Source organism: Syngnathus floridae, chromosome 1, assembly GCF_059516105.1.
Source record: "Syngnathus floridae isolate MCC-2025c chromosome 1, RoL_Sflo_1.0, whole genome shotgun sequence".
NCBI classification, from domain to species: domain Eukaryota; kingdom Metazoa; phylum Chordata; class Actinopteri; order Syngnathiformes; family Syngnathidae; genus Syngnathus; species Syngnathus floridae.
Window position 1 is genome coordinate 18,489,131 of NC_142413.1, and position 24,125 is coordinate 18,513,255.

A 24,125-nucleotide genomic window follows, 5' to 3' on the forward strand; every position below is an offset into this window, starting at 1 on the left:
TATTTATTATAGGGCTGGAATATGAAAGTTTACAGTAGACCAAACCATATTCAAATGTCCTTGAGAATGCTTGCTTCGCAAACATTTTTGTACTTGGAACAGTTGCTTCCATATTGACAGAGTATTGAAGGGTAAGACTCAGACTCTAATCTTTGCTAAAATCTTTATTTATACTCCACATGCTCATGACTAGCAGCAATAATGACAACTCTATGTAATGCCTTCAAAGTCGCACTATAAAATGTCTGTGCAAAGTAATCTGCAAAGAATGTTACAATTAATGAGTTTCCCCATTAAACCATCCATCCATTGTCCCTCCTTATTAAAGATTATGATTGTGTGGCATGATCTTATATACCCTTGCAGTACTGTCACGTCTAACACAGGCTTTTATTCAACTTGTAAAGAGCTGTTGCACGGGACATGATTTGAAGAGCACACCACATATCTTACTACGTTTAAAAATAGCAGTTTCTTATATTGTTCTAATTTTGTGGGATTTTACATTATATTTTACTTTTAGAATCAGATTCTTGATTCAAAGATTTTTAGTGTCTTTTCACTATAGCACAGAGCTAAAAAAAACATTTCTCTTGCACAAACGTTTTGTACTTCCACTGATGCTAGTTTCAAACTAGGAAAGTATAGAAAGTCTTGGCCAAACAGCAAGAGATAATTCAGTTATGCCAATGATTTATTTTGTTACTTTGTGCAAAAGAAGATTATGAATATACAAATGTAATGTTGTGGATGGATTGCAGTCTAGCAGCAGGAGGAAGAGTGGGAAGGTACTCGACGGAGTTCAGCATCTTGACAGCCTGATTTATGAAGTTGTTTGTTGTGGAATGGGCCTGGAGGCTCAGTACCTTCTTCCTGAAGAGGAGTTTGAAGTGAGACTGCAAGGGGTGGTAGGTATCACCAGAAAAAGTGATGGCTCTGAGGATGTTCCAAATATCCGTGTGGGAGGCCACCAGTGATTTTGCTGACTGTAATCACTATGCGTCGCAGAGTCTTTCGGGGGAGGCTGGACAGCTTTCATATCATATAATGATGGCCCTGTAGAGCACATGATGTGAGGTGGGATTTTGGGAGGTAGTGGAGGCTTCAGCAGTTTGGTCTGGTCCGATCTTGACCAGATCTCTCTTGTAAAAGAGGTTCTTTATCTCAATGTGATCCAACCTGGTTAAATAAAGGATAATGTGAAATAATACTATAAAAAGACCACTCATAGCTGTGCCACGGCCAGGGGTTTGCTTTGTAAAATATATTTAAAATTACAACAATGATAATGGGTTAAATGAATTAATTTCTACAATGATTCAGAGGGTTTGATGCACACTGCTGTCATATTTATGAATGTAATACAATGACATTCCGCACATATAAGTGATCTATGTAACTTGCGCCAATAGTTAGATGTGGTTCCAGAAGGCTTAATGTTCAGATGACTTTATGCCACTAAATTGTCAGGTGTCGAAAGAAACTTCCACAGAACATGACTCAGGGCAGACCAATTTCCCCAAAAGACCAAATGAGGCTCGCATCGACATGAAAATCAAGATGGACCGTCTACCAATGTTCTGTTCGGGGGTCTTGGGTTCAAATCCAAGATTCAACCTTCCCTGTGTAGAGTTTGTATTTTATCATTGTGCTTACCGTACATAGATTTTCCTCATCTCTCCTTCAAATTCAGCTGTGATAGGCTCCAGCACGGCCGTGACCCGTGTGAGGATAAATGGTACAGAGTATGGGTGGATGAACTCTAAATTCATATTATTGTAAATGTTAAATGATTGAGAACATCTTTTAACTGGCACTGCTCTCTGTTGTGTGGATTAATTGTGATGCACTGCTAATGCCTTGGGACGTACCGAGGAGACGCTCACCTTGCACTTTCTACATGTAGAAGGGTGTTGGTGAGAAATGTGTGCGTATGCTTTCCTTTTTAAGAAAAGCACATTTGCACATATGACGAGTTGTGTCAGCGTCTTTATTTTGTACATTTGGTCTGCTGTATAAGATCACTTTGTGGTATGATGACGGCTGTAGAGAGTTAACCAAAGTGCGACAGTGTGCGAGCAACGTGTGCGTATAACGGCAACAAGACTAACATATCAGCTCATCTGTGAAAGCTTGAATCCCCGCACATTTTAAACCGCTTTAGAGTGAAAAAGTTAAAAAGGCCTTACAGCATACAGACCTCAGAGAGAAAAATAAAAAGCTCAGTCTTGCAGATGTGCCCCTATGTGTTTTTAACATTTATTCAAGATATGTTTCTCTACCAAATTAATAAAAAAAAAAAAAAAGCACATGGAACTTGTCATGTGTCCTTTCTTCCATTGAAAATCTGGCCAACTTTTAACTTCAGACTGTCACAACGATGTGTCAAATGTCGGACTGGCTCGCTCTTCTCGTTGAACCTAATTATATAAATTGTTATTGATTTCCCTAACAAACAACCTATGTCAAAGTGAACCATGTACAACTTTTTTCTTTGAAGCCTCACATGGAAAAAAACATCCAGTTTATTTATCTGTTTTATTGTGCATATTATTTTCCAGTTATTGTCTCGATTTTATTTCTCAAAAGGTTTCTATACTATGCTTACCACACTTGTATTGAATGCTTAAAAGTTGTAATATTCCTATAGGCATATACACAAGCTGAACATTATTTCACTTTTAAATATATATATATATATATATATATATATATATATATATATATATAAGAATATTACCTATAAGAATATTACAACTTTTAAGCATTCAATACAAGTGTGGTTTTATTCAAATAAAGAAACATGAAAACAGAATTAAAATGCAAACCTGAAATGAAAACTGTGACCATACCAACCAAACCGTGGATTTTGTGAACGGTTCCACTCCTAAATATTCACAATGTCAAAAATATTAATAGGAATTTGTAAGAAAATCACACTAACTCAAAGTCACAGCTCAAAACAGGAGAAGCTGACATTCAAAAGAACTCAGACCAGAAGTACGTAGGTAATGACAAGCTCTATTATAGCAATGTGCGCAAATATGTGGTGATTTCAATGGAGTTTTGAGTGAAATACAATCATCAAAACATAATTTTCAGACCCTTATAAGAGTGAATGATAATATTATGCGCGTTGTCACCTGAATGAGGATCTCAATATATGTGACGTACTGTATGTTTGGATTTGATTGTGAATGTGTCGAGTGGAGGCAGGCAGCCTCTTTTAAGTGATATGCTCAGAAGTCTATGAGCATTAAATAGACTGTTAAGCACTACAATCAATGAAGCATATCTCGGCAGTGTATCAACGCGTCCGTGGGTAATGTGCTGCTGCCCTCTGACTCCGTCACGCACGGCACCAAATGAAGGGTCTTAGTAAACTTCAGCCCAATTGAGACTGCCTAGCTAGCTTGTTTGTCTAGTTATAGTAAATATTTGTCTTTGTTTTATCATCATTTATAGTTATTGTATTTTTCGGACTGCAGTTTATGCCGCTCCAGGGTATGTTGCACCAGTCAAAAAAATGCATCACCTAGAAGAAGAAAAAGCAAAAATTTAAGCCAACGGTAGACTAGTAGAACTCGGACTCTCCCTCCAAAACCGCTGATCCTATAAGTGCCTTTGCAGATACCTTATGCCCCGAGCGCGCACTGCTTCAATCTGGCCGTGAAAATTCACACCATTATTCAAATGCTTCTTAGATTTCTTCTTTTATTGTCTTTTGTCAGGTGGCACAGCCTTTTGGCGCATTACCGCCCATGGAAAGAAAGTAGCAGTAATGCACAGCGCATTAACACTATTAGGGACCAGGGATTTTGTTCTATTTTTGATATATACGAGTCACACTTGAGTAAAAGTCACAGGACCAGCCAAATCATGAAGAAATGTGTCACTTATAGACCGAGGAAGTTACAGTTTATTGATTGAACTGTCTTCTTTTATACCTAAGTGCTACAATGAACCCGTGTCATTGTAACTGAATACTTCTTTATTTGCTATTGCATAATTTTGGCACAGACGTTTGAGACTCTTAGTCAGACTATGTCAATTGGGCTTTAGAAAACATATTACAAGAGGTGCTCACATAGTTTCTCGCCAGGTAGTTTTCTAACATCTGAAGTGATTTCCATTATCTAATGGAATTGCACACTGTGTTGAACAAGGGCTTGGACTTAACCATGCAGTCAATTAGTCATAATTACAGTAGAGGCATCGCTGAATAAAATACACCATGTAGATTTTTACAACAGAGTCCTAATTTCAGACAACAGATGCTGCATTGCATTTTAAATAGACTTTTAATTGAAACACAGAGGTGCATTTATATCATTACCAAAATAATCCCACAGATGAATTGAAAAACTTTAAATGAACATTTGTCAAAATGAGCTCCTTTATTGTGAGCTTTGCTTTCAAATTCCACAAGCATCTACTACTTTCATAACAGGGTACTATTTTCCCCTTGTTCTTACTTTCAGGTTTTTGCCTGCGTTGAGATTGTGTAATGGCGAGTGCGATGGCCATTTAATGTTTTTTAGATGGGTACATTGAAATATTAATAGCGGTCATGGGAAAATGAAAGGCCATCCTTGAGACTGAATATTTTAAGAGAACCCGCAACGATTGCGGTAGAGACAGACACAGTTGTGGAAGAGGAAAACAACATGGAAACAGCACGACTCATTTTTCTTCTGATGCAGTGTTCTCACAAGCTTATATCTTAAAAACAAAACAATCACATGATCAGATAGTAGTTTCACATATGTGTCTGACTCCCATCACTATCTAGCCATGAGGATAATGTTTGTCGTCATCACTGGCATCATATGACCACCATCACCAAAATTGGCAACATACTTCTGTAAATTATAACAATTTTTGGCAGGACGATGAATTTGAACTGGAGCATCATATTTACGTCGAGATCTGGGTCCCAAGAGAAACATGACCAAAAACCTACTTAGTCTGTCGTGATGACAGTTTTGCATTCTAGCGAATGATGAACAAATGACTCACATCCATATGGATAAAACCATCAGTTTAGAAGAAGGCATAGTGACCCTGTCTTACTCGCCATGTTTGTTTTCTGTATCTTTGTCTTTGTGCTGCTCTCTTCTCTAAGCCTCTATGATTGCAGTTCAAATTGCATGCCATATAAAATAAGGCTATGAGTGCAAGTGTGTCCAAGTCGGAGTCCTTTTATTATTCCATCACCCTCCGATTCATGTTAGATGAATCTCTTGTCGAATGCAATACCCAGAACAAGTCCTATATCAGATAGACATCACTACCTCTGCCATTATCACTGACCTTTCTTTTTCTTTTCTCTCTCCCATCTGTTCTGCTGCAATCATTTAAAGGAAGCAGAGGTAAGTTGGTCTATTATTTTTGGAAGATCTTAATTCTTAAGTATGTTGAAACACAGCAGAACCTACAGTCTTACTGTAGCCTACTATAAGGCATTGCTGTCGGGTTGGAGAGCCACTTTGGTCATTTGAGGGCAAAACAGCCTCAGCTTCAACCATGAGTATAATTGTTCTGCTTTAAGGATAATGTTAATCAAGATTTTGCATTTTTTATGAAGGATCATCAGCTTTCAGTCAGACACATATTTGCCTAATCTATAGTGAGAGTTAGTTCTTAATGGAGCTAACATTTCACTATGCCTGACTTGAGCGGTTTGGATCATAACATTTTGGGGACGTGATGAGATTTACTCATCAACTGCATTAGCAAGGTCAGACAACATTTGAAATGATGTCGAAGCCTGGCTCATTTCATTCTAAAAGGTGTCAAATTTGTGGAGCAGAAAGGTAATACTTTCTCAGAGTTATAAAAACATTGCTTGACTGCCAGGCTATAAAATCTATGGACTTTACAATTAAGAAATTTCCAACCGCTCCGGCACATCTCAACAATTATTTTATTGCATCTTCACAGACTTTAATCTTTCCCTGGTCAGTGTGAACCTCTGCAAGGTGCATCTTATTAAAATAAAACCCTTAAAGGCATTAAAAATGACAAATGAATCCAGGCATAATCCTGTAATCCTGGGCAACAGTACTAAAAAAGAAATGAGTTTGCTGACTTCATGATTACTTTCAGAAAAGGTGTTACAGGAGCAGAAGCAGTGCAGAAAAAAACACTTTGTTTTGCATTCAGTCATATCTCATTTTTATCCCAAATTTTTTTCAAGCACTGGAACCCTGATAATATGTAATATTTTGCCCTGATTGCAGTGCTTCACTATAAAATCCTACTTTATTATTATTATTATTATTATTATTATTATGTAGCTACAAATAAATAAACACAGATAAAAAGCACAAGCAGGGCTTAAATGTATTGTTTTTTAAATTCTCCCTCATTTATCTATAGGTTGAAAGCCTTCTGTTATCCTAGTTTTTGATAGGCATGAACAATTAATTTGTAAATCTGAGTGATAGGTATAAAACAAAGAAAAGAGAAATGAGCCTACCACTGAAGTAGGAAGACTCAGAGGTTTTATGTCATTTCCACTTTACTTAATTTCGTTGTCCTCTTCCCTGTAAATGGAGACAAAGATAGAGTTGCTACTTTCAAACTCAGGCAAAGTTTTCTCTGTCTGATGCACTTTGTCTCACCGACATAGACTTGACACATACCTCTGCTTCAGTGTCTGCTTTGGATGCAGATGCCATCATGTCTACGTGTTTGGGTTGGTAAAGCGGTCTGAAACAACTTCGGGCTGTTCCAATGGCAGCATATTGAAAAGTGTAAATGTACAAATGAGTGGGAAAAATACGTTTGATTTGATTTGATATTGATTTGAATGCTCCAATATTTATTCAGTAAGAAGTAAAAACACTTTGCTGGAGGGCAATATTCTAGTGACATTCTCAAAGCTATGTTCTAACAAGTTCTCATGTTGTGTTTTCATTCAGGATGACTACTTCAAAAGCTGGGCCCCTGCCAGGTCTCTCGACCAAGGTGAGTCTTTCATATAAGTTGAATATAAAATCAAGGATGATAAAATATATTTGTAGCCATTTCAAATATACTGTAGTTGTCTCAGACAATTTTTTTAATCCTACTTTCCCTAATGTAATAGATTTCAGTGAAACCAGTACTCAGACCAGTGTTACTTGTGTACGATTGCTGAAAACGGTAAGCGTACATAACGGTAAAAACAATAGCAAATATCGGCCATTTGACAGATTATATTTGGTTGATGTTTGAAGGGACTTAATCAACCGGGGGCCTAGTTTGTTTAAGCATAAACTGTCATGCCACTCTGGCGGCGTTTACATTATGCAATTAAGAAACTCAGGACTGAAAGTGTGCGTCTTGTGTGCTTGTTCGTGCCAGCAGCAAAAGCTGATTCAGTTATGTGGCGCCTACAGGCTTACATTTGCAGCACAGTCAAGTCTGCGATATCAATCAGGAATGAGTAATGCTCTTAGACATTGAGTAAGTTTTCACGAGACTCACTTATTTCAGACACTTGCTCATTCTCTGTGACAAAACCACACATGACATGACTGATTGTATTGCTCTCTCTTTAAGCTGCATAACCGAACTTAGTTGGTATGTACGATCAACACAATAAGGGAAAGACGCAGACTTTTTTAAATAAGGTACCAATAGTATTAAATCTTTGTAAATTCTACAATTACAGAAGATTCTCAGAGAAACAAAAGAAAAAAAATTGATCTAGTGTTACTCTAGTAACCAGGGAGCAAGAAATTAAACATACCCAGATAGTTTGGAGCAGACATCTACGCTCTGTATCGCACGTGCCGCTAAACTGTCTTCATCCTCAACTCCGACCAGCCATGCTTTTGCCGCGTTTGCAGACCTTCCAACAGAGCTGACGCATCCGCCGAACAAAACGTGGCCATGAAAAATGCTGCCCAACACAGGTGCAAAAAACACAAACATCCCGTGGCCTTCGAGTGGCAACAGTCAAATAGCTCAGACATCCCCTCCATCAAAATCAGTGCTGCCACACACATGCTGCTGAGAAGTCACAACCATCAAGCACAGATATCTCAAGGAATGTCACAGTCAAACTGCTGGAAAAGTCCACAAAGGATCCACGCTTTAGAAGAAAAAAAAGCACACAAAACAAAAATCAATTGACAAAAACAACAGAGTGCTTGAAGAGCTTTTGAAAACGTCTGCCACTATGGCACCATCTTAAAAAAACTGTCCCAAAATTATCAACCATTGAGTATTTTTCAGTGACTTTTGCAATTGAGGAGCCTCAGTCAGAACCCAGAGGAGCGTACATGCAGTGAAACATAAAAAATATGGATGCTGTTTTGCACGACAAACATTTCTTGGTAGCTTGTGATGTATTTGTCCATGTGACAACTGCAATTTTATTTTACACATTAGAAATATAAATAAGCTTTTTGCTGAGAAGATAAAGCAAAATTCTATACCAACGTGCCAAAAGAAATGGTCCTCAGTCTCATTTGATTTTTTTGTCCATTCTCCTGCAGCTCTAATGACTCGGTTGCTGCATAGCCAACTGCTCTGTTACTGGCACACTGACAATTTCACCATGCAGTTAGTTTCACGCAAACAGTCTTCTGGAGAGCAATGGACAAGAGAACTATTAGACAGCAAGTGAATAAAGAAAATCAATCTGACAATTTGGGAACAATTGGTGCATTTCTGGGCCTGTATTGCTTCTCATGAAGTTAATTTTCACCCAGCTGGTGTGGGGCCATTTTCCCTGCCAACCCACAGCCGCTGAGAGCATAAACGCCTTTGTGATAAAACGTACAATTTGCAAAATGTTGGCGTCCTCATGCTCAACAGAGACACCTTGTCAAAAATGTTGGTGAATAGTCTAAATCAGCAGTAAATCAAAGCATCAGCTCGTATTTGTTTCCTAGCAGCTGAAATGTTCACAATCTGCTGTGAATATCAAAGTCCCTGTTCAAATGCCAGGATTTTATAAAAATGAGGCCACTATGAAGCTCCATCCTTAGCAGACCATTGGTTTAAGTTTGTGATAATAATGCGGGGCAGGTGTTTGCTTTTGCGACATTTTAAAAGGCCTTTTGCAGGGTGGTGGCCCAATACCAACATAAAATAATGTGATTTTTTTTTGCATATTAAATTACCGATTTAATAATATTTTTGGGAGGTGTGTTGATTTAAGAGTTCAATATTATGTGATGGCAATATATGGTATAACACGAGTTGAATGAAGCCATGTCATGTGAATGGCTTTTTTTAATTTCCTGAACTGTCATTTGACAGTACGAGAATTCTGCCCGACAGCGATGATATACAACATTTTCTATCACAAGTTGTATAGGCCTATGATACCATTCTGTTCTGTCCAACACTTTTCACTTATCTCTTAATCCACCCTGAAATATTTTGAAGAACCTCAAAGTTTTGTTTTCAAATAAATGTGTTCAAATAAATAAATATTGTATGTACAAATTCATAGCATTTTAGAATAACCCTTGCTTCTGGCTGGATCAATAACTAAAGCTCAAAACACATTGCCATGATTGCTGCGAGGTTATTTCAGAAAATTGGTTATCTAAAGTATAAAGGAACTAAGCTTGCTTTTATCTCATAGCAAACTGAATAGTGAAGTCATTTTTCTGTGCCCTGGATTACAGCGATGTTATCTTTAGAAATGCATCGACATCCACTCTCACTGTTCTAGATTCAGTTCATCCCTCTGCACTCAGTTCTGTTTGAGTATGTGTGTGGGCATGTGGTCAAATTATATAATTCAAATTAAAATGTCAAGTGTGCCCACAGATCAATACACCTTAAAGGATACTGGTATCATTCACCACCTGCTGATCTGAGATTGACTAATGAATCACTTGTCGCCCTTGGAGACTAATCAGTAGCTGCAAGGTTGATGGAGGAACATCTAGTCCCTTGATGAATCACTCAGTGATTAATGCATCTCTTGTTAAAATCTAATGAATGAAATCAGTTGACTTGTTGGTGGAACTTAATTGTAAGCAGTCACATCCACTGTAGGCAAATAAAATGTCCTTAATTGTGCTTAACTTCTTTTCTAATTGCATTTAGAAACAGTACATGTAATCACAACAAAAAAGCTTTCTCAAAAAGATGAATACCATCCATCCGTGGTTTGCGGAGTATCTCACCTTACTATGAGAGGATATGTAGGTCAATACCACCTCGTGTTTTGCTTGACATAGCTGATATTCTCCAAACATCATCAAGGTGTCAAGGCATTGTATATTATCCCAACCATTTATATTAATCTTTAATTTTGCTTTTAAAAAATAATTTATACTCATTTAAAAAAATAATTCATACTCATCAATAGCAGAGAATGTTATGAATCATTGTGGCTTAGAATGACAATAATGCTGGAGGCCATTGTAGACTGTTTTTATTTATTAACATTTTGACAGATTCGATGGCGATGGGTCATCCTATATTTTGTGCTGCATGAAAACAAAAAGCCATACTAATGGTATTCAGTAGACTTCCTGTTCTGTAGGTGCCCATATGCTCCCAGGAACGCAGTTATTGCAGCCTTTGCTCGTATCACCTGTGACCAACTGCAGCACTCTGTTCCACGATATCCATTCCATTTGCCATTCAAATGCGGCAGAATGCACACCATCTTCATCGCTCACTCGCCAAAATGGAAATCTGCTGGCTGTTGCCATGATGGCAAGTAGATCACACATGTTATCCCTTCTTTGTGGATGGTGTGCAGAGAAAAACTACTAGCAGTGGCTTTTTTTTTCTTGTTCTTGTTTCTGATGTAGTATTTGGCTTTTTGTTTTGAGTAACTACATTATTTTTCATTGCCACTCTCTCCTTTGTTTTCTGCTCCATCCCATCTGCAATCTTTAGAGAGTTGTCCTGAAAAGGCCTTCAAGGCGGATACATGGACAAGAGGTCTGGAAGAGTCCTTGGCAGGAGATAAGCATTGTACTATGAACAAGACAAATACCAAAATCAGTATTCTAGGCTGCTGCATTCTCGGTTCTTTTATATCAGCTTGCCCAACAGATTTGCGAGTTTGTGATTGCAATGCATTATCTGGGGATGGGAGTCAAAGGGAGGATTGCAAATAGCAGCGAGCCATTATCACAGCCAGTGCAGAAAGGCAAAGGAGAGTCAAACTGGCACTGAGAGACTTCTTGAGGACACAATGGAGACAAATAGGAGAGGGACTAGTTTAAATACACACTAAAGTTCATCCAAGGTCAGTTTTCAGGTGTTAACTACGTCATTCACTTGTGAGTGAGTCATACCCCTGTTAACATTTTGGCACCTAATAAGTAAGTCCTTTGTGTTGCCACTCCAGTTTGGCACAAATGACTGAAAAAAAACAAAGCATTGCAGCTCCCAATTTGCCAGTCAGCTTGATTGAACATGACATTTTCCTTTCCCACCATTCTTGGTTTAGATTTCATCAGCTATTTCTCTGATTCATTAACCTACTGTCTCTCTGAATATATACTATCTGTCTGCTTCCATTTCCAATCAGGTCTTCTGCTTGCAGTCGACCTGCTAGAACTCTCTGCTTCATAATACAATACTTTCTGGCATAACCATCTTTGATCTACAGCAGATGGGGCGAAAAGAATTAGCGTGATACTGATAAGAAAAGACATAGGATAACAGACAATGAGCATTCCGTGCCGTTGTTAAAGAACAGAGTGTGAGCTGGAATAAGAATGTTTTTTATGTCATGTGCATAGGCATTATAGTTTGCTCTACAGGCACTGTTTACTACTCTGATTTTAATGGCTTGTTGGCCACATCATAAAAACGACTCAATACCCTCTTATCTTGCTCTTTCAGGAGGGTAAATGTGCAAGTGTGGAGTTGAGTTGTATGTACCCAAAACTATCAATTACACACAGAGAAAACGAATAATTCTTGGAAATGATAGTTTTCTGAAAGGCAGAAATGAAAAAAACTCAGTCTGAGAATGGATATCGCTAATTCAGATAAAGGGAAAGCCAAAAAGACTGAAAGCAAAACCTAATAAAAACGTGCAATATGTGCACAGAATGTGCAAGATAAATTGAGATAAAGATTGAACGATTGTGTGCTGACTCTGCTGAGTCCCAGTGGGTAAAGTCGGTCATTAGGGCTGCAGCTCCAGTTGTGAAAAACAGACAAAACTAGCTTCAAATTCAAACCAAAATAAAGCTTTGAATTACCTGATGCTATTGTGTGTGTGCGTGTGTGCGTGTGTACGTGTGTGCGTGCGTGTGTTTTGCCACAAAGTCCCTATTGTTCACCACAGCCACTAGACTCAAGTGATCATCTTAATGATGATCGTCAATGCCTTGTCATCTTTGCAGCAGCCCAGCAGGCTGATTAACAGCATGTTGTTAGTGACAGTGGCAATGATTAAGAAGTTAACATTGGAAAAATATACAGCAAAGCCAACAGAAAAGACCAAAGAGCTTTCCTATAATGACAAGACCTCAAGAGATGAAATTATACAAGGCCTGGGAAAAGGGAGAAGAATGAAAATGATACCGAATAATTGGCTTGCTGACACACAAAATATCACAAAATAGTTTGCTTTTAGTCATCCACGCATCTGTCATCCATCCATCCATCCATCCATCCATCCATCCATCCATCCATCCATCCATCCATCCATCCATCCATCCATCCATCATTTCTCTCATAATGCTATCCTAGCATGGGGAACTGGAATCTATTCCAGTTGACTAAGGGATTGGCAAACTTAACCGTGAGAGTCAGAAAAGAATTCAATCTCATTTTCACACCGACACTGAAAAGGTGGTTTCATCCAATCGAACACAAAGACATTGATTAAATACATGCAAAACATATGAAGCATACAGTAACATTTCCCACGTCACAACATATAAACTCGTTGTACTTTTGCTTTTAGTCAGCCTGTTTGTGTCATGATCTGTCTTTTCTTGTCTGGATTTTATGCAGTTTTGTTTCCTGTGACGTACGTCTTGTTTTCATTTGGTTTGGGTCCTGTCTTTCTTGTTAGCTTCTTTTTTTCGTATACTTGTTCTTGTCAACCTTATGTCTACCAATCATTTTTCTCAGCCACTTGTGTTTTGTCCACGTGTTCCTCACTGTCTCGTTATTTCGCTTGTTGGTTTCTTTCAGTCTTTGTCGGTTCATTGTTGGATCTGTTTTTGTCTAGTTTGTTTGTTTTTTGGACGTTTGTTAATTTAGTAGATTTAAATACAAACTGCCTTGTTTTCTTTTTTGGGGGGGGAAATAAAAATCAATTTCTTTTGTGTTTGAGAGGATCCTCACTCATTCTTGCCTTGCCTTGAGCTTTCTTGCCTTGCCTTAAGCTTTTTATATTTGGATTATATTGATAAACCCAATTTGTAATTTGGGTCTTAAACTGAAAAAGCATCAGAAAATAAAAGGTTTTTGTTTTTTGGGACATTGTTGTGGCAGCAGCAATTACGTTCTGTTGCTCTTAGAAAAAACCTTCTGGCGCAGATGCTGTTTAATTGACCTTGTTACAGCAGACATTTAGAAATATTTGTAACCATTCTGATACCATCTGGATGCTTTGTGTCGGAATTAGAAATTGTTTTTGTTTAGGTCAATAACCAAAGTCTGTATACTTGATATCTTCATGATAATCCACATACAATAATAAAAGCAATAATAATAATAACACATTTAGTGCTTTTAAAAATAAGTCAAACACTTGGATGTGGATGGGGTTTTTTGCCTTAAAATTTAGCTTGCACAACCATGTATAAAATATGTCAGGAATGCTGATATCAGATGCAAAGTTTAATCAAAGTTCAAAGCACTATTATCTCGCCCTTATTTTTGATGTGCGCATGTCTTAATAAATTCAAACTGTAACCTAATGATGGTTAGATCAGCGTGGCTGCTTTCTGGTATGTTGTGCTGCAATTTACATGTTATCCTATTTGGCGGCTAATCATTTGTGGCAGCCCTAGTGTGTATTTCCACACACTATGCAACATACTGTACCATATTAGGTAACAAATACAAAGTGAGAATAAATCAGCAGTTGCTGATAAGATGCAAATGACTCACCACTGGTAATAAGTACTTGACTCCATCTGATCTTGTTAACCTTGCGCACAGTACACTGAACTACTGCACATTGGTTCTGGGTATCACTGCAACATTGAACATTCGGTCATTCTCAGCGGAATGTTCTTAATTAAAAAGTTAAGGCAGACTGCATTACTAGTGTGATACATTCTAGACTAGATACTCTTTGTTTCAGCAATATTGACTTTTATTTTTGTAATGTGGTTTTAGGGCGCGATACAAAGCCTGGAAGATATGGACACTCAGGGACCAAAACCCACATTGATTCCGGCAAGAAGATTTTACAGGATGGTGAGTTTGAGAGATTGCTTTAATCAGGTCAAGGTGTGTTTTCTCCTCACCATACATTTTGTCACATAACAGCTTTAGCTCGAAGGTAATGAATTAACTATATGTGACATACCATCAGATGAGTTGTCCACACAACAGTCAAGTATTCAAACACACCATTGTATGATCTATGTGTTATTGGCAATAAACACCACTGTTTTAGTACCTTAATTAATTAGTGATAAAGCTTTGATTGAAAGGTGCAGCAGTATGTAAGACATAATTTAAAATGTGCTTCAACTGTTCCGTTCCCATAAAACTGTGGGTGTAATCCAGCCATGTTTGGTGCAATTGCTTTCTGCTCTCTGTCTCAGGTAGAATTCAGACATGTCAGTATGGAACAGAGAGATAACCAAGCACACAGTTTGTCGTCTCCTGCAGATAGAAGCATGGCTAATGCGCACAGAATTATCAAAGACATCCCCTTGAGGAACATGGAGCTATTTCTAGGGTTAGCTTCAGCACTAACGTCATTAGAGTCGAAAAACATTAAATGTCTCTTCTAAAATTAAAAGGTAAATGCGATAATGTAAATCTTCCCAGTGGACCACCTGTCAGTTCTGATTTTTGCGATTTTGCAGAGCTTGACGAGACAAGTTAAACGGAGCAAGTTGCAGTCATCTGTAGTGTCGCTTTCCCCGATGGGGGATGAACATTGGTCTAAATTCCTGTAATAGATTAAATGAATTGCGGTCCAACCAAATCATTAAATTTTGGATGCAGCTCAACTTCTGCATACAGACAGTACATATATTGTAGGATACTTATGAAGTATGCTTCTTTTGATTGTAACCTAGTTGGCACAACATTATATATGATTGCATGCACATGTATGCTGCTGCTGCTACAGAAGGGATAGGTTTTTAAATCACGTTTACGTGATATGGAAACACAAAGGAGAAGAGAATTCAAATAGTGACAAAACCTATAATAAATGATGTTTATTAACTTTATGCTACTCAATGGTTTACTGATTTTTCTATTGTGTAAAGTTTTGTAACAGATATCCATTAATGAGACCTCTTTCTATGCTACACTAACTTTACTACAAGGCTCCAGACGGCTGCTTTGCGTACAACAGAGTTGGCAAATGAGGAACTGAACACGAAACAAATCAAAATGCAAATTGAAATTACAACTTAATTGTACACATTGTATTCTGCCGAAAGGGTAATTAGAAAAAAGCAATTACATGTTTTGGTATAATTCGCTGAGATAAGATGCATGTCAACATTGCGTAATCTTAGTATCAAGAGCTTATAGAAAAGATAAATTGTCAACGAAGAGTGTCTGCAACATTGTTCTGCCTGTGACTGTTTTTTCTTCTGCATATTCACAGCCACTAATCAGCACAAATATAAAGATGTTGGTCTGCAAATGTCAGAAATTATTATAATGCTTGCAGTACATAGTACATGTGTACAATAAGTCACCTACTGATAAAGAAATAATGGATTTTTTTTAACTGAGTTTAAATTAAATTTCCAAATAGTCTTTATTTAAATGTGTAGTACAGCAAAAAAGGTCTTGTGCCTGGTTATGATATTATTAGATTGTGTGTATCACAGTTTTATTTTATCAAATTATCGACAACTGTTCATTTTTTTAACAAACCAAACAACTGTTATTTGTGAACAGTAAGAACTTGGTAGATACTTCCAAGAGAAAGCCAGAATGAACCTTCCTTATCTTCTTATGCATACACATGGATACAAAAAAGGGCACAAATGATTGTGTGGTCCCCAAGTGTCCACTTTACAGACCTGTGATCTACACAGCCAAATTTAAATAATATGTCCCTGAAGGTCTGCCTGCAGTTCCTTAACAAAAAAGGCAATAAGATTTATAGTAATCATAATAATAATGCTAGACTAAAAAAAAAAAAAAAAAACAGTGAACCAAACAACATGTATTTAGTAGTCCCACATGATTGACAGTCATGCTGATTTTTGAGACGTTTCCTCCTTGATTGCCTTCCCTCCAAGCAAGCCAATCAATGAATATAATATTTATTGCTTGTACACCCAAATTGAGTCAAACATGTTTTGTTATGTTTGCATGAACCATGACAATAAACAACTTCAACCTGAAATTAATCCATCACGCTATTCCACTTTGAAGCTGCCTTCAAAGACTTGAATTTAGTGCTCATCTAAAAAAATACTTTGCTGCCAGCAAGAAATTCCGGCTGCCCTGCGTACAGACATTTTCACAATATTATGGTTGTTTGCCTTTTCTATTGGTAGTGTAGAGGTGATGAATATTGTGAATCAGCCATTTTCACCCAGATTGTTGTCCCTCTTCTCCCCTGTGTAAATTTTCCACTGATATCCAAGCTAAATCATTATCTTCTCCGTTCTTCACTTACATCCACAACAATATGATTTGCCCGTGTTTTCAATAATTAATTTTCTGCATGATGAAGCCGTTCTGTTACTGCATCCTCCCAGAGGCCCACTCTCTGGGTTTTCATCTCTCCATCATCCTTTGCTCCAGTGCCTCTCACAGGCCAAACAGCAAAACCCCAAGGAGTATTGACAACGGGGAGTGTAGGCTATTTTATTTCCCCATCATCTGTTTGTCTTGTTTCCTTCAGTAGCACCCCCCTCCCCCCAGGTAAAATAGAAGAAAGCCCTTTTTAATTAGTCAAGGCCTATAAGTGATCCCTGCGTTTCTAACAACAGCCATGGATTTGTCCTCTGGGAATGTTTGTTTGAGCTCTTGTTTATTTAATTTTAAACTTGAGTCCATGATGCTTTGAAGAGTAGTCGCTCATGAGAGGCTACACTGGATTGCAGGTTGGAAAAAAAAAACATTGTGCACACATAGTCCAAAAATACATTGTTGACCCAAGTCCACCTGTGTAGCAATTACGTGGAGGTCACCCTCCAGTGTCTGACAGGTCTTGTCAGCAATGTAGTCTCTTATGTTGGAGTGTACATTCCAATCAATAGTCTCCATTCTTGCCCCCAAAGGTCATTCCCATGTTTTATTAAGCCTGACTCCATTGGCAACAGAAGCATACCAAGTGACTAATGTTTCAGTTGAATTAACTGCCAGTTGCAATTGTAGTAAAGTTTTACAACTTATATTGCATATTTTTATTCTCAGAGTCCTGTTTGAAGTGTTGCAGAGTTTTAATGATGCTGTTCAGTTCTGGCATGAATATTAATGATTTTTTCTTTTCTGTACAATAAATTGTCATGTTTTAGCCTGCTCTCATGAAAATCAGCACAAAGATGCAAAACCACTGTCACATAAAGTTAGTTAAGTGGTGCACTGCCTTCAGGCTGATATGAAAACCTGTGACCTTGTGTACTAAGTTTTAAAAACTGTGTTAATTGGATGCCATAGAAGCACTGAATATCATCTCATGGCTGTATGGTCTGTTTGTATTCATCCAGTTTGAATTCAAGGAGGAGCTTATTAGTGACATCAACCTCTTAGATAGAGGAGCCTGCCTCAGAGCTTCCAGACTCTGCTTCCTTGTGGGAAGGCATATCGGTTGATTTTGAGGATGTCTTCGAAGTATTCTTCTGACTGACTCGCAATTTTCCGACTCGAGTTTAGAAGCGCTATCCCTGCATTGGTGCATTGTTTCTTCCTCCTGAAAGGACCAGACCAGAAAGCAGGCAATAACGTAAAAAACAGTCAATAATTCATTCGTTCATCTCATGTACCGCTTGTCCTCATAACGAGTGTGGGTGCGCTGGAGCCTATCTGATCAGTCTTTGGGCGATAGGCGGGTTTGACCCTGAACTGGTCCCCACCCAATCGCAGGGCTCACATAGACAAACAACCATTCACGCTCACAATCACACTTTGGGACAATTTTGGAGTGGTGAATCGGCTTACCATGCATGTCTTTGGAATGTGGGGGGAAACCGGAGTACCCCGAAAAGAAACACGCGGGTAAGGGGAGAGCATGAAACGCCACACAGGAAGGCCGGAGCCAGAATGGAATTCTGCACCTCCGAACTGTGAGGCTAACGTGAGCCATCTTGTCCTCTTGTCAATGATGTAATAAATTATCACGGAATTAGCCAAAAGTTATTCCGTTACAGGACTTATGTTATTGGTCAATTAGGGTCTTTAACATGAAAAAGGGCAAACCTATTACATTTTGGGTCATTATTACGTGATGAACAAATTTTTACATATTGGGAAAATAGAAATTAGAAATCAAAAGTAAGGTGGAAGTTAGCTATCAAGTACAAGTTACAAAAGTAACAAAAAAATACATGTAAACTGTCGTCCAAGGCTTTGATGATGTTTTCAAAAGAAATCAAAAGAAAGGCTGAAGTTAGTCTTCAAGTACAAATTACAACAGTAGAAAAAAAAAAAAAAAAAAAAAAAAGTAAACTATAGTCCAAGTCTTTGATAATGTTTTTTTTCTTTTGGCTTGGCTTTTGAAAATAAAATAGAAAAACAAGAAATGTGCCCACAAGACATGCAACATTAGTGCATGATGAGAATCAAGGTTGAGTGGGCTAAACAACTTGTGTATTAGATTTTCCAGCTGTGCACAGCAAGCGTGTTGCGAGGATAACAATGTCCATGATATTTTATCTCCAGTCCTCTGCAGCAGGGTGTAACATTGTATTCAAGTTTGCAGCAGTGTGTCTTTCACACATATAGGCCAACTGCAACTGCCAATCATCTGTTATAGTGTGCTGTAAATGTGACAAATGACTGCCTAGCTCGTTAACCAGGAGTCACAAGTAAGTGATACTCACAGGGTATTAACCATAGCTACTTTCAGTTTATTTAAAGTTAAGGTACAACTTGTGCAACGTGCGCATGGCTAAAGTTTTCTTTCTTTTGGAATTTTCGATGAGGGGCAGAGGTAGAAAGGTATGTTTTTATCATTGTGGGAGTGAGCACTTGTTTCATGACTAAAGGACGCGACTCCCCTCATTTCCTTTAAATTCAGAACAAAAAAGAAGTACAATCTTTGACATTGTGGAAGCACAGACTCGCTAGAGTCCATGCTGAAGATCAAAGCGCACCAAGTACATTTATAAAGCCCCTATCCCACTAAGCAGCGAACAACTGTGTATTTTCGAAGGCAGCAAATGTTGCTTTTTTATCAGGATTTGTTCAAGGTTGCAAATGTTCACCAAACGGCCGCCAGGTGTTTGGTTGACATTCAACTGTACTTTTCTTGTCGCAAGGAAATTCCAAAAGTTCAAAATTCTCCCGTGGCTACAAAAATCACTGAAACTCTTAACAGAAATCTGTCATGAATGAGCTGAGCAAGGCGACCAAATGCAGCTTGGACCAGGGTTTATTGAAGGGAAGGGAGGTGGGCAAACAAAGACACAGGTGGGATAGAGACTTACGGCCAGCAAACAGACAGACAGAAGTCCACTTGGACACGGATAAAATTCTGACCGTGAGCCTCCAGATAAGACCGGGGGGGAAACTGGACGAGCAGGACAGGAACAGTAGGCGCAGACACAGACGGGAGACAACAGTAGACACTGACAAGGAGAAAACACGGTCAGGGTTTAAATACATCAGACAACAAGAGGGAGCAGGTTACAGACATTACGGTAACGAAGGAGTGTGGCTGAGGGAAGTTGCCGGCCGAGCGTGTTCTGGCACGGACGTGACAAAAAATTGGTAAACATTTTGTGAACATTTGCGGCATCGATGCAGTACAACACCTGCGCAACAACTTAGACCTGCTCCGAGCTAGTCTACGATCTAGTCACTTTCAGTTACCAAATCATCACATGTGCATGGTTCGTGGAAAAAGCAATGCCCTCGGGCTGCAGGACCACCCAGCATGGCGCAGTGCGGTCTGGCAAATTCCCAGAAACAAAAAACTAGACCCGCCTTGGCACAACAATCAAGAAGTGCCAGTTTTTATGCCAAGTGCACATGCACTTTCTACAACACTATAAAGTCTAACATGCTTTGGTGTCCCGGGAAGAGTTCTGACTGAGTCATTGTGTACGTATGATGTGTTAAGTGTGAGTATATTGAGTGACTGAGATAAAATCCCTCATTTGTATGGCTTTGTCTTAATTTCCAATTTGTCTCTGAGCAGAGGTCACACTCTAATCCTTAATTGTCCTTCAGTCATCTGTTAGCTGGATACAAACTTCATTTCCCCCGATATGTCTGCCTTCTCATCCTCTTAACTCTTCTTGCCCTTTTTGCTACATTCGTCTGTCACTCCCCTGTGGTGATAAACCCATTTTGAAGTGAAGTGATATAAGATGACTTTTTTCCAGACACCGATAAATGGAGGTGAGGACATTTCCAAACAACCAAGTGGTGTAAAGATGATATGTAATGTGGTTTTGTGTCAGTGTATGTTTTGCAGAGTGTACGGAACAAGCTTGGGTACAACATATGATGCGATATATTTCGAGATTATCTCCCCGCGTGGGTTCAGATACAGAAAGCCATCAAATGTCCTTTGACAGACACAAGTACTTGGTGGTTTTGCATGACAATTTTACTGAGGGTAAAACCATCATCATCACTTGGCTATCTTCGACATTAATGCTGATGAAGTAGCTTTTAAATAATGGTGTATTGTGGGATCAGGTCAGAAAAATAGTTGGATCTCATCAGATGCCAGCTGGGTCTCAAATACAAGCTATTATCCTCCTAATGAAGACGAGGACATTCGTTTTTATATGATGCTACCAGTAACATGGCAAGGACTTGTGCAGGCTTTCATTTTCTCAATTTTCCCTCATTCTCAAGGTTCTGACACCACTAAGGACCCATGTCTGAAAGTGCGCTGCCCTCCTCATAAGGTGTGCGTCAGCCATGACTACCAAACAGCCATATGCACCAATCACAAGCAGCCAACTCACAGGTAAGGAACTGCTTCATGGCCTATTATGCTTAGTCGGGTTATGAAAGCTGCTTACAAGTTACTGTTCCACGACACTCTGCAGATAGCAGGATGAGAAAACGCTACAAAATTACACCTCTCTGCTTCAATGAAATGCATAAACATATTTGCAAAACCAATTAATTTTTTGTCAAACAATACACTTATTTATAGACTCTGTGAACTCAGTCAAGGCACCATCGGCTCTAATTTGTTTGTGCTTTCAACCTTGCAATGATCCCAATTTTAATTCTTTTCTTCCAAAATGCTTCATCTTAAAAAAAGTCATGATCCCTAAAACACATCTGAAAGTAATTTTTTGTTACTGCTTCGTGTCATTGGTTATAATTGATTTCTCATTAGCTTCGAAGTCATTAGCTTCTAAATCAATTTGTTTTGATCCTTCCCCCTCATATTGAACTAATAACACATCCAATTTACCGCTTAATGCATCAAATGATTCCAATGCAATCTGGATTTTGCTAACACATCACTCTCTTATGCCACAGACCATAAAATAATTTCAACCTGCTTTAAATCGTTTTCATGAGTTTCTAATTTCATCCTTTTGGGTACAGTAACTTTGGTGCTTTATGCATACCGTTGAGGATTTTATTTGAGCTGATGGCTTCTCAGAGCCCCACCTCATGCTAACTGAAATGGCACTGTTAGGTTTAATACCACTTTTGGCCTCTTGGGTTTTTGTTTGAAATTTGGACATATGTACTGTAAATAAAGGATAAAACAAGGGATATTGAGCGATCCTCAGGGGTGGTCAACTTTGACTTAGTGCAGCTATTTTTACAATGAAACATAAACTATACTGCGTTTGTTGAAGTTATTTTGATGTAATTTTTTGTAATTTGTTTGATTTCCATTTTTATCAATATGGAATCAATACTTTATCTTATCCAAAATGTATTTACATTTTGGATAAGATAAAGTTAACTGCCACCCACTACTCAGTATACAAATAGAATGCAGCTCAGCCTCTGGCTAATGGACGTCAAAATTAACAAATTAAGCTATACATGAATATCATACAGAAAAAATGCATGGTGCAAACGCAGCAGAATTTTAACCTCTCCCAGGATCGTCAGATTTAACCAAAGAAACAAATGCCCTTAGTATTTTTACTATATACTAAGGGAATTTGTTGTTCAACTGTGCCGCCACCAAAATGTCACCCAGCCTGCCTGTTTTCCTCGCTGCTCAGAATTTGCTGAGGAAATTCTAAGCACTACTATATGTGAACTTGTTGCCCATTAGCTGCAGGGGCCTGCTTGTTACTGTGGCTAAAGTGTTTCCCTTTTGCCTTACAGAGCACGCAGTTAGTTATTAAACCTCAGCTTCATTATTGAAAATAAACCGCAATTTTAATGTCTGCACAGTACACAAAAAAGCATCCGGGCAAATTTTCAGGATGGGATTAAAGTGCGCTATAATCTTTGCGAACGAATTTGACTATCTAAACTTTTTGATGCACATTTACAACTGTTGTTCAGTGTTTGCTCAACTTGCTGCTCTCTGAACAGCAAAATTCACCACAGGTCTTTGAACCACAAGTCAAATATTTCCTGGTTGTATTAGATGTGGTGTCTGTTTCAACATGCTGGCCACATTTTAATACTATTTGAGACCAAGATGACGCCAAACAACTAATCAACAGTACCTTGTATTCTCAGAGTTAAGGGGCCATTAATTTTACAATCTCACCTAGTTAGCAGTGTGTTGCAGGGATTATTGACACGGAACAATAAATCGTGTGAAAAGTATTTTCAGATTGAAAAGTCCCGAGCCGGCAACATGCATCCAATATTTTGGACGAACTGACTTGTGCCCTGTGCCAAACGTAAACCTTATTTCTATATCTGTCTACAGTGTTTTATTCATGTAGTTTGTGAACGTGTACAGTATGTTGGCGTTTCTATTCTACTGTGTAAATTAATGATTGATGGATGGAGCTGTGAGGCACATCCCCTTACTTTTGTTTTTTCAACCCAAATTCCCGGCCATTATTTTATTACACTAGAATTACCTGCAAAAATAGCTGAAAGCATTGCAGTATGCTTGCCAAACCAGCTGTCGGCCATGGCAGGGCTTTTTGCATTGCACCAACTGCTTTTTCTTATTGGAATAGTCTTCAACTGCAAATATGTGATCTGTGAGTTAATATCAAGTAATCATCAATTATATAACTGAACACAGTTAAATGCTGCATCAAGACCATATTCCTATATTAGTGGTTAATACTCTGAGGTACTCGCACATGCCCAATCGGAGACTTAATATAACAATAAGTAAATGGTAAATTATGTAGAATGTGTTAATAAACTCTTTTGCATCTCTTTAATCATGTTAAAAAAAATCTCAAGGGCAATACATTTCATACAGCTGTTATTTGATGTATTCATCAATACCATCTGGCTTTTGTTCACCCAGTTTGGGCAAATTGAAGAAATGCTTGGCAGGAATACCTTCTCAACTTGTAACTTTATAACTGCCTGTACTGTACAGCATTCGTTTTTCTGTACAATAACATTGTTTATTTTTCTGGTCACGTAGTGTGAAAGCCCGGAAAGGCAGCGTGGGCCACAAGCATAGGCTTGAAGCAAGCACTCACGAGAACTGCAAAGTGTGCTCGTCACTCCGTTCAAATTCCGTGTGTGGCTCCGATGGACACACCTACTCATCGAAGGTAAAATTTCCGTGTTGGTCTTTTTTTTTTTTTTTTTACTTTTACACCATCATCTTTTAGCTTAACTATAAGGGGTGAAATAAATATTTATGCCGTTTCAATTATATATATATATATATATATATATATATATATATATATATTGTAATTTTCGGACTATAAGTCGCT

The 24,125-nt window shown here is 38.3% G+C and overlaps 1 protein-coding gene across 2 annotated transcripts in view; it reads left to right on the forward strand.

Annotated features, from left to right (window-relative positions):
* spock1 (SPARC (osteonectin), cwcv and kazal like domains proteoglycan 1) overlaps positions 1-24,125 on the forward strand; it is a 62,820-nt gene that overhangs the window by 21,137 nt on the left and 17,558 nt on the right. For both annotated transcript variants that reach the window (XM_088381529.1, XM_088381536.1), the window contains exons 3-6: positions 6,927-6,972; positions 14,284-14,364; positions 21,127-21,241; positions 23,825-23,957. In XM_088381529.1, the coding sequence (XP_088237655.1) occupies positions 6,927-6,972; positions 14,284-14,364; positions 21,127-21,241; positions 23,825-23,957 (375 nt within the window). The remainder of the gene's footprint in view (positions 1-6,926; positions 6,973-14,283; positions 14,365-21,126; positions 21,242-23,824; positions 23,958-24,125) is intronic.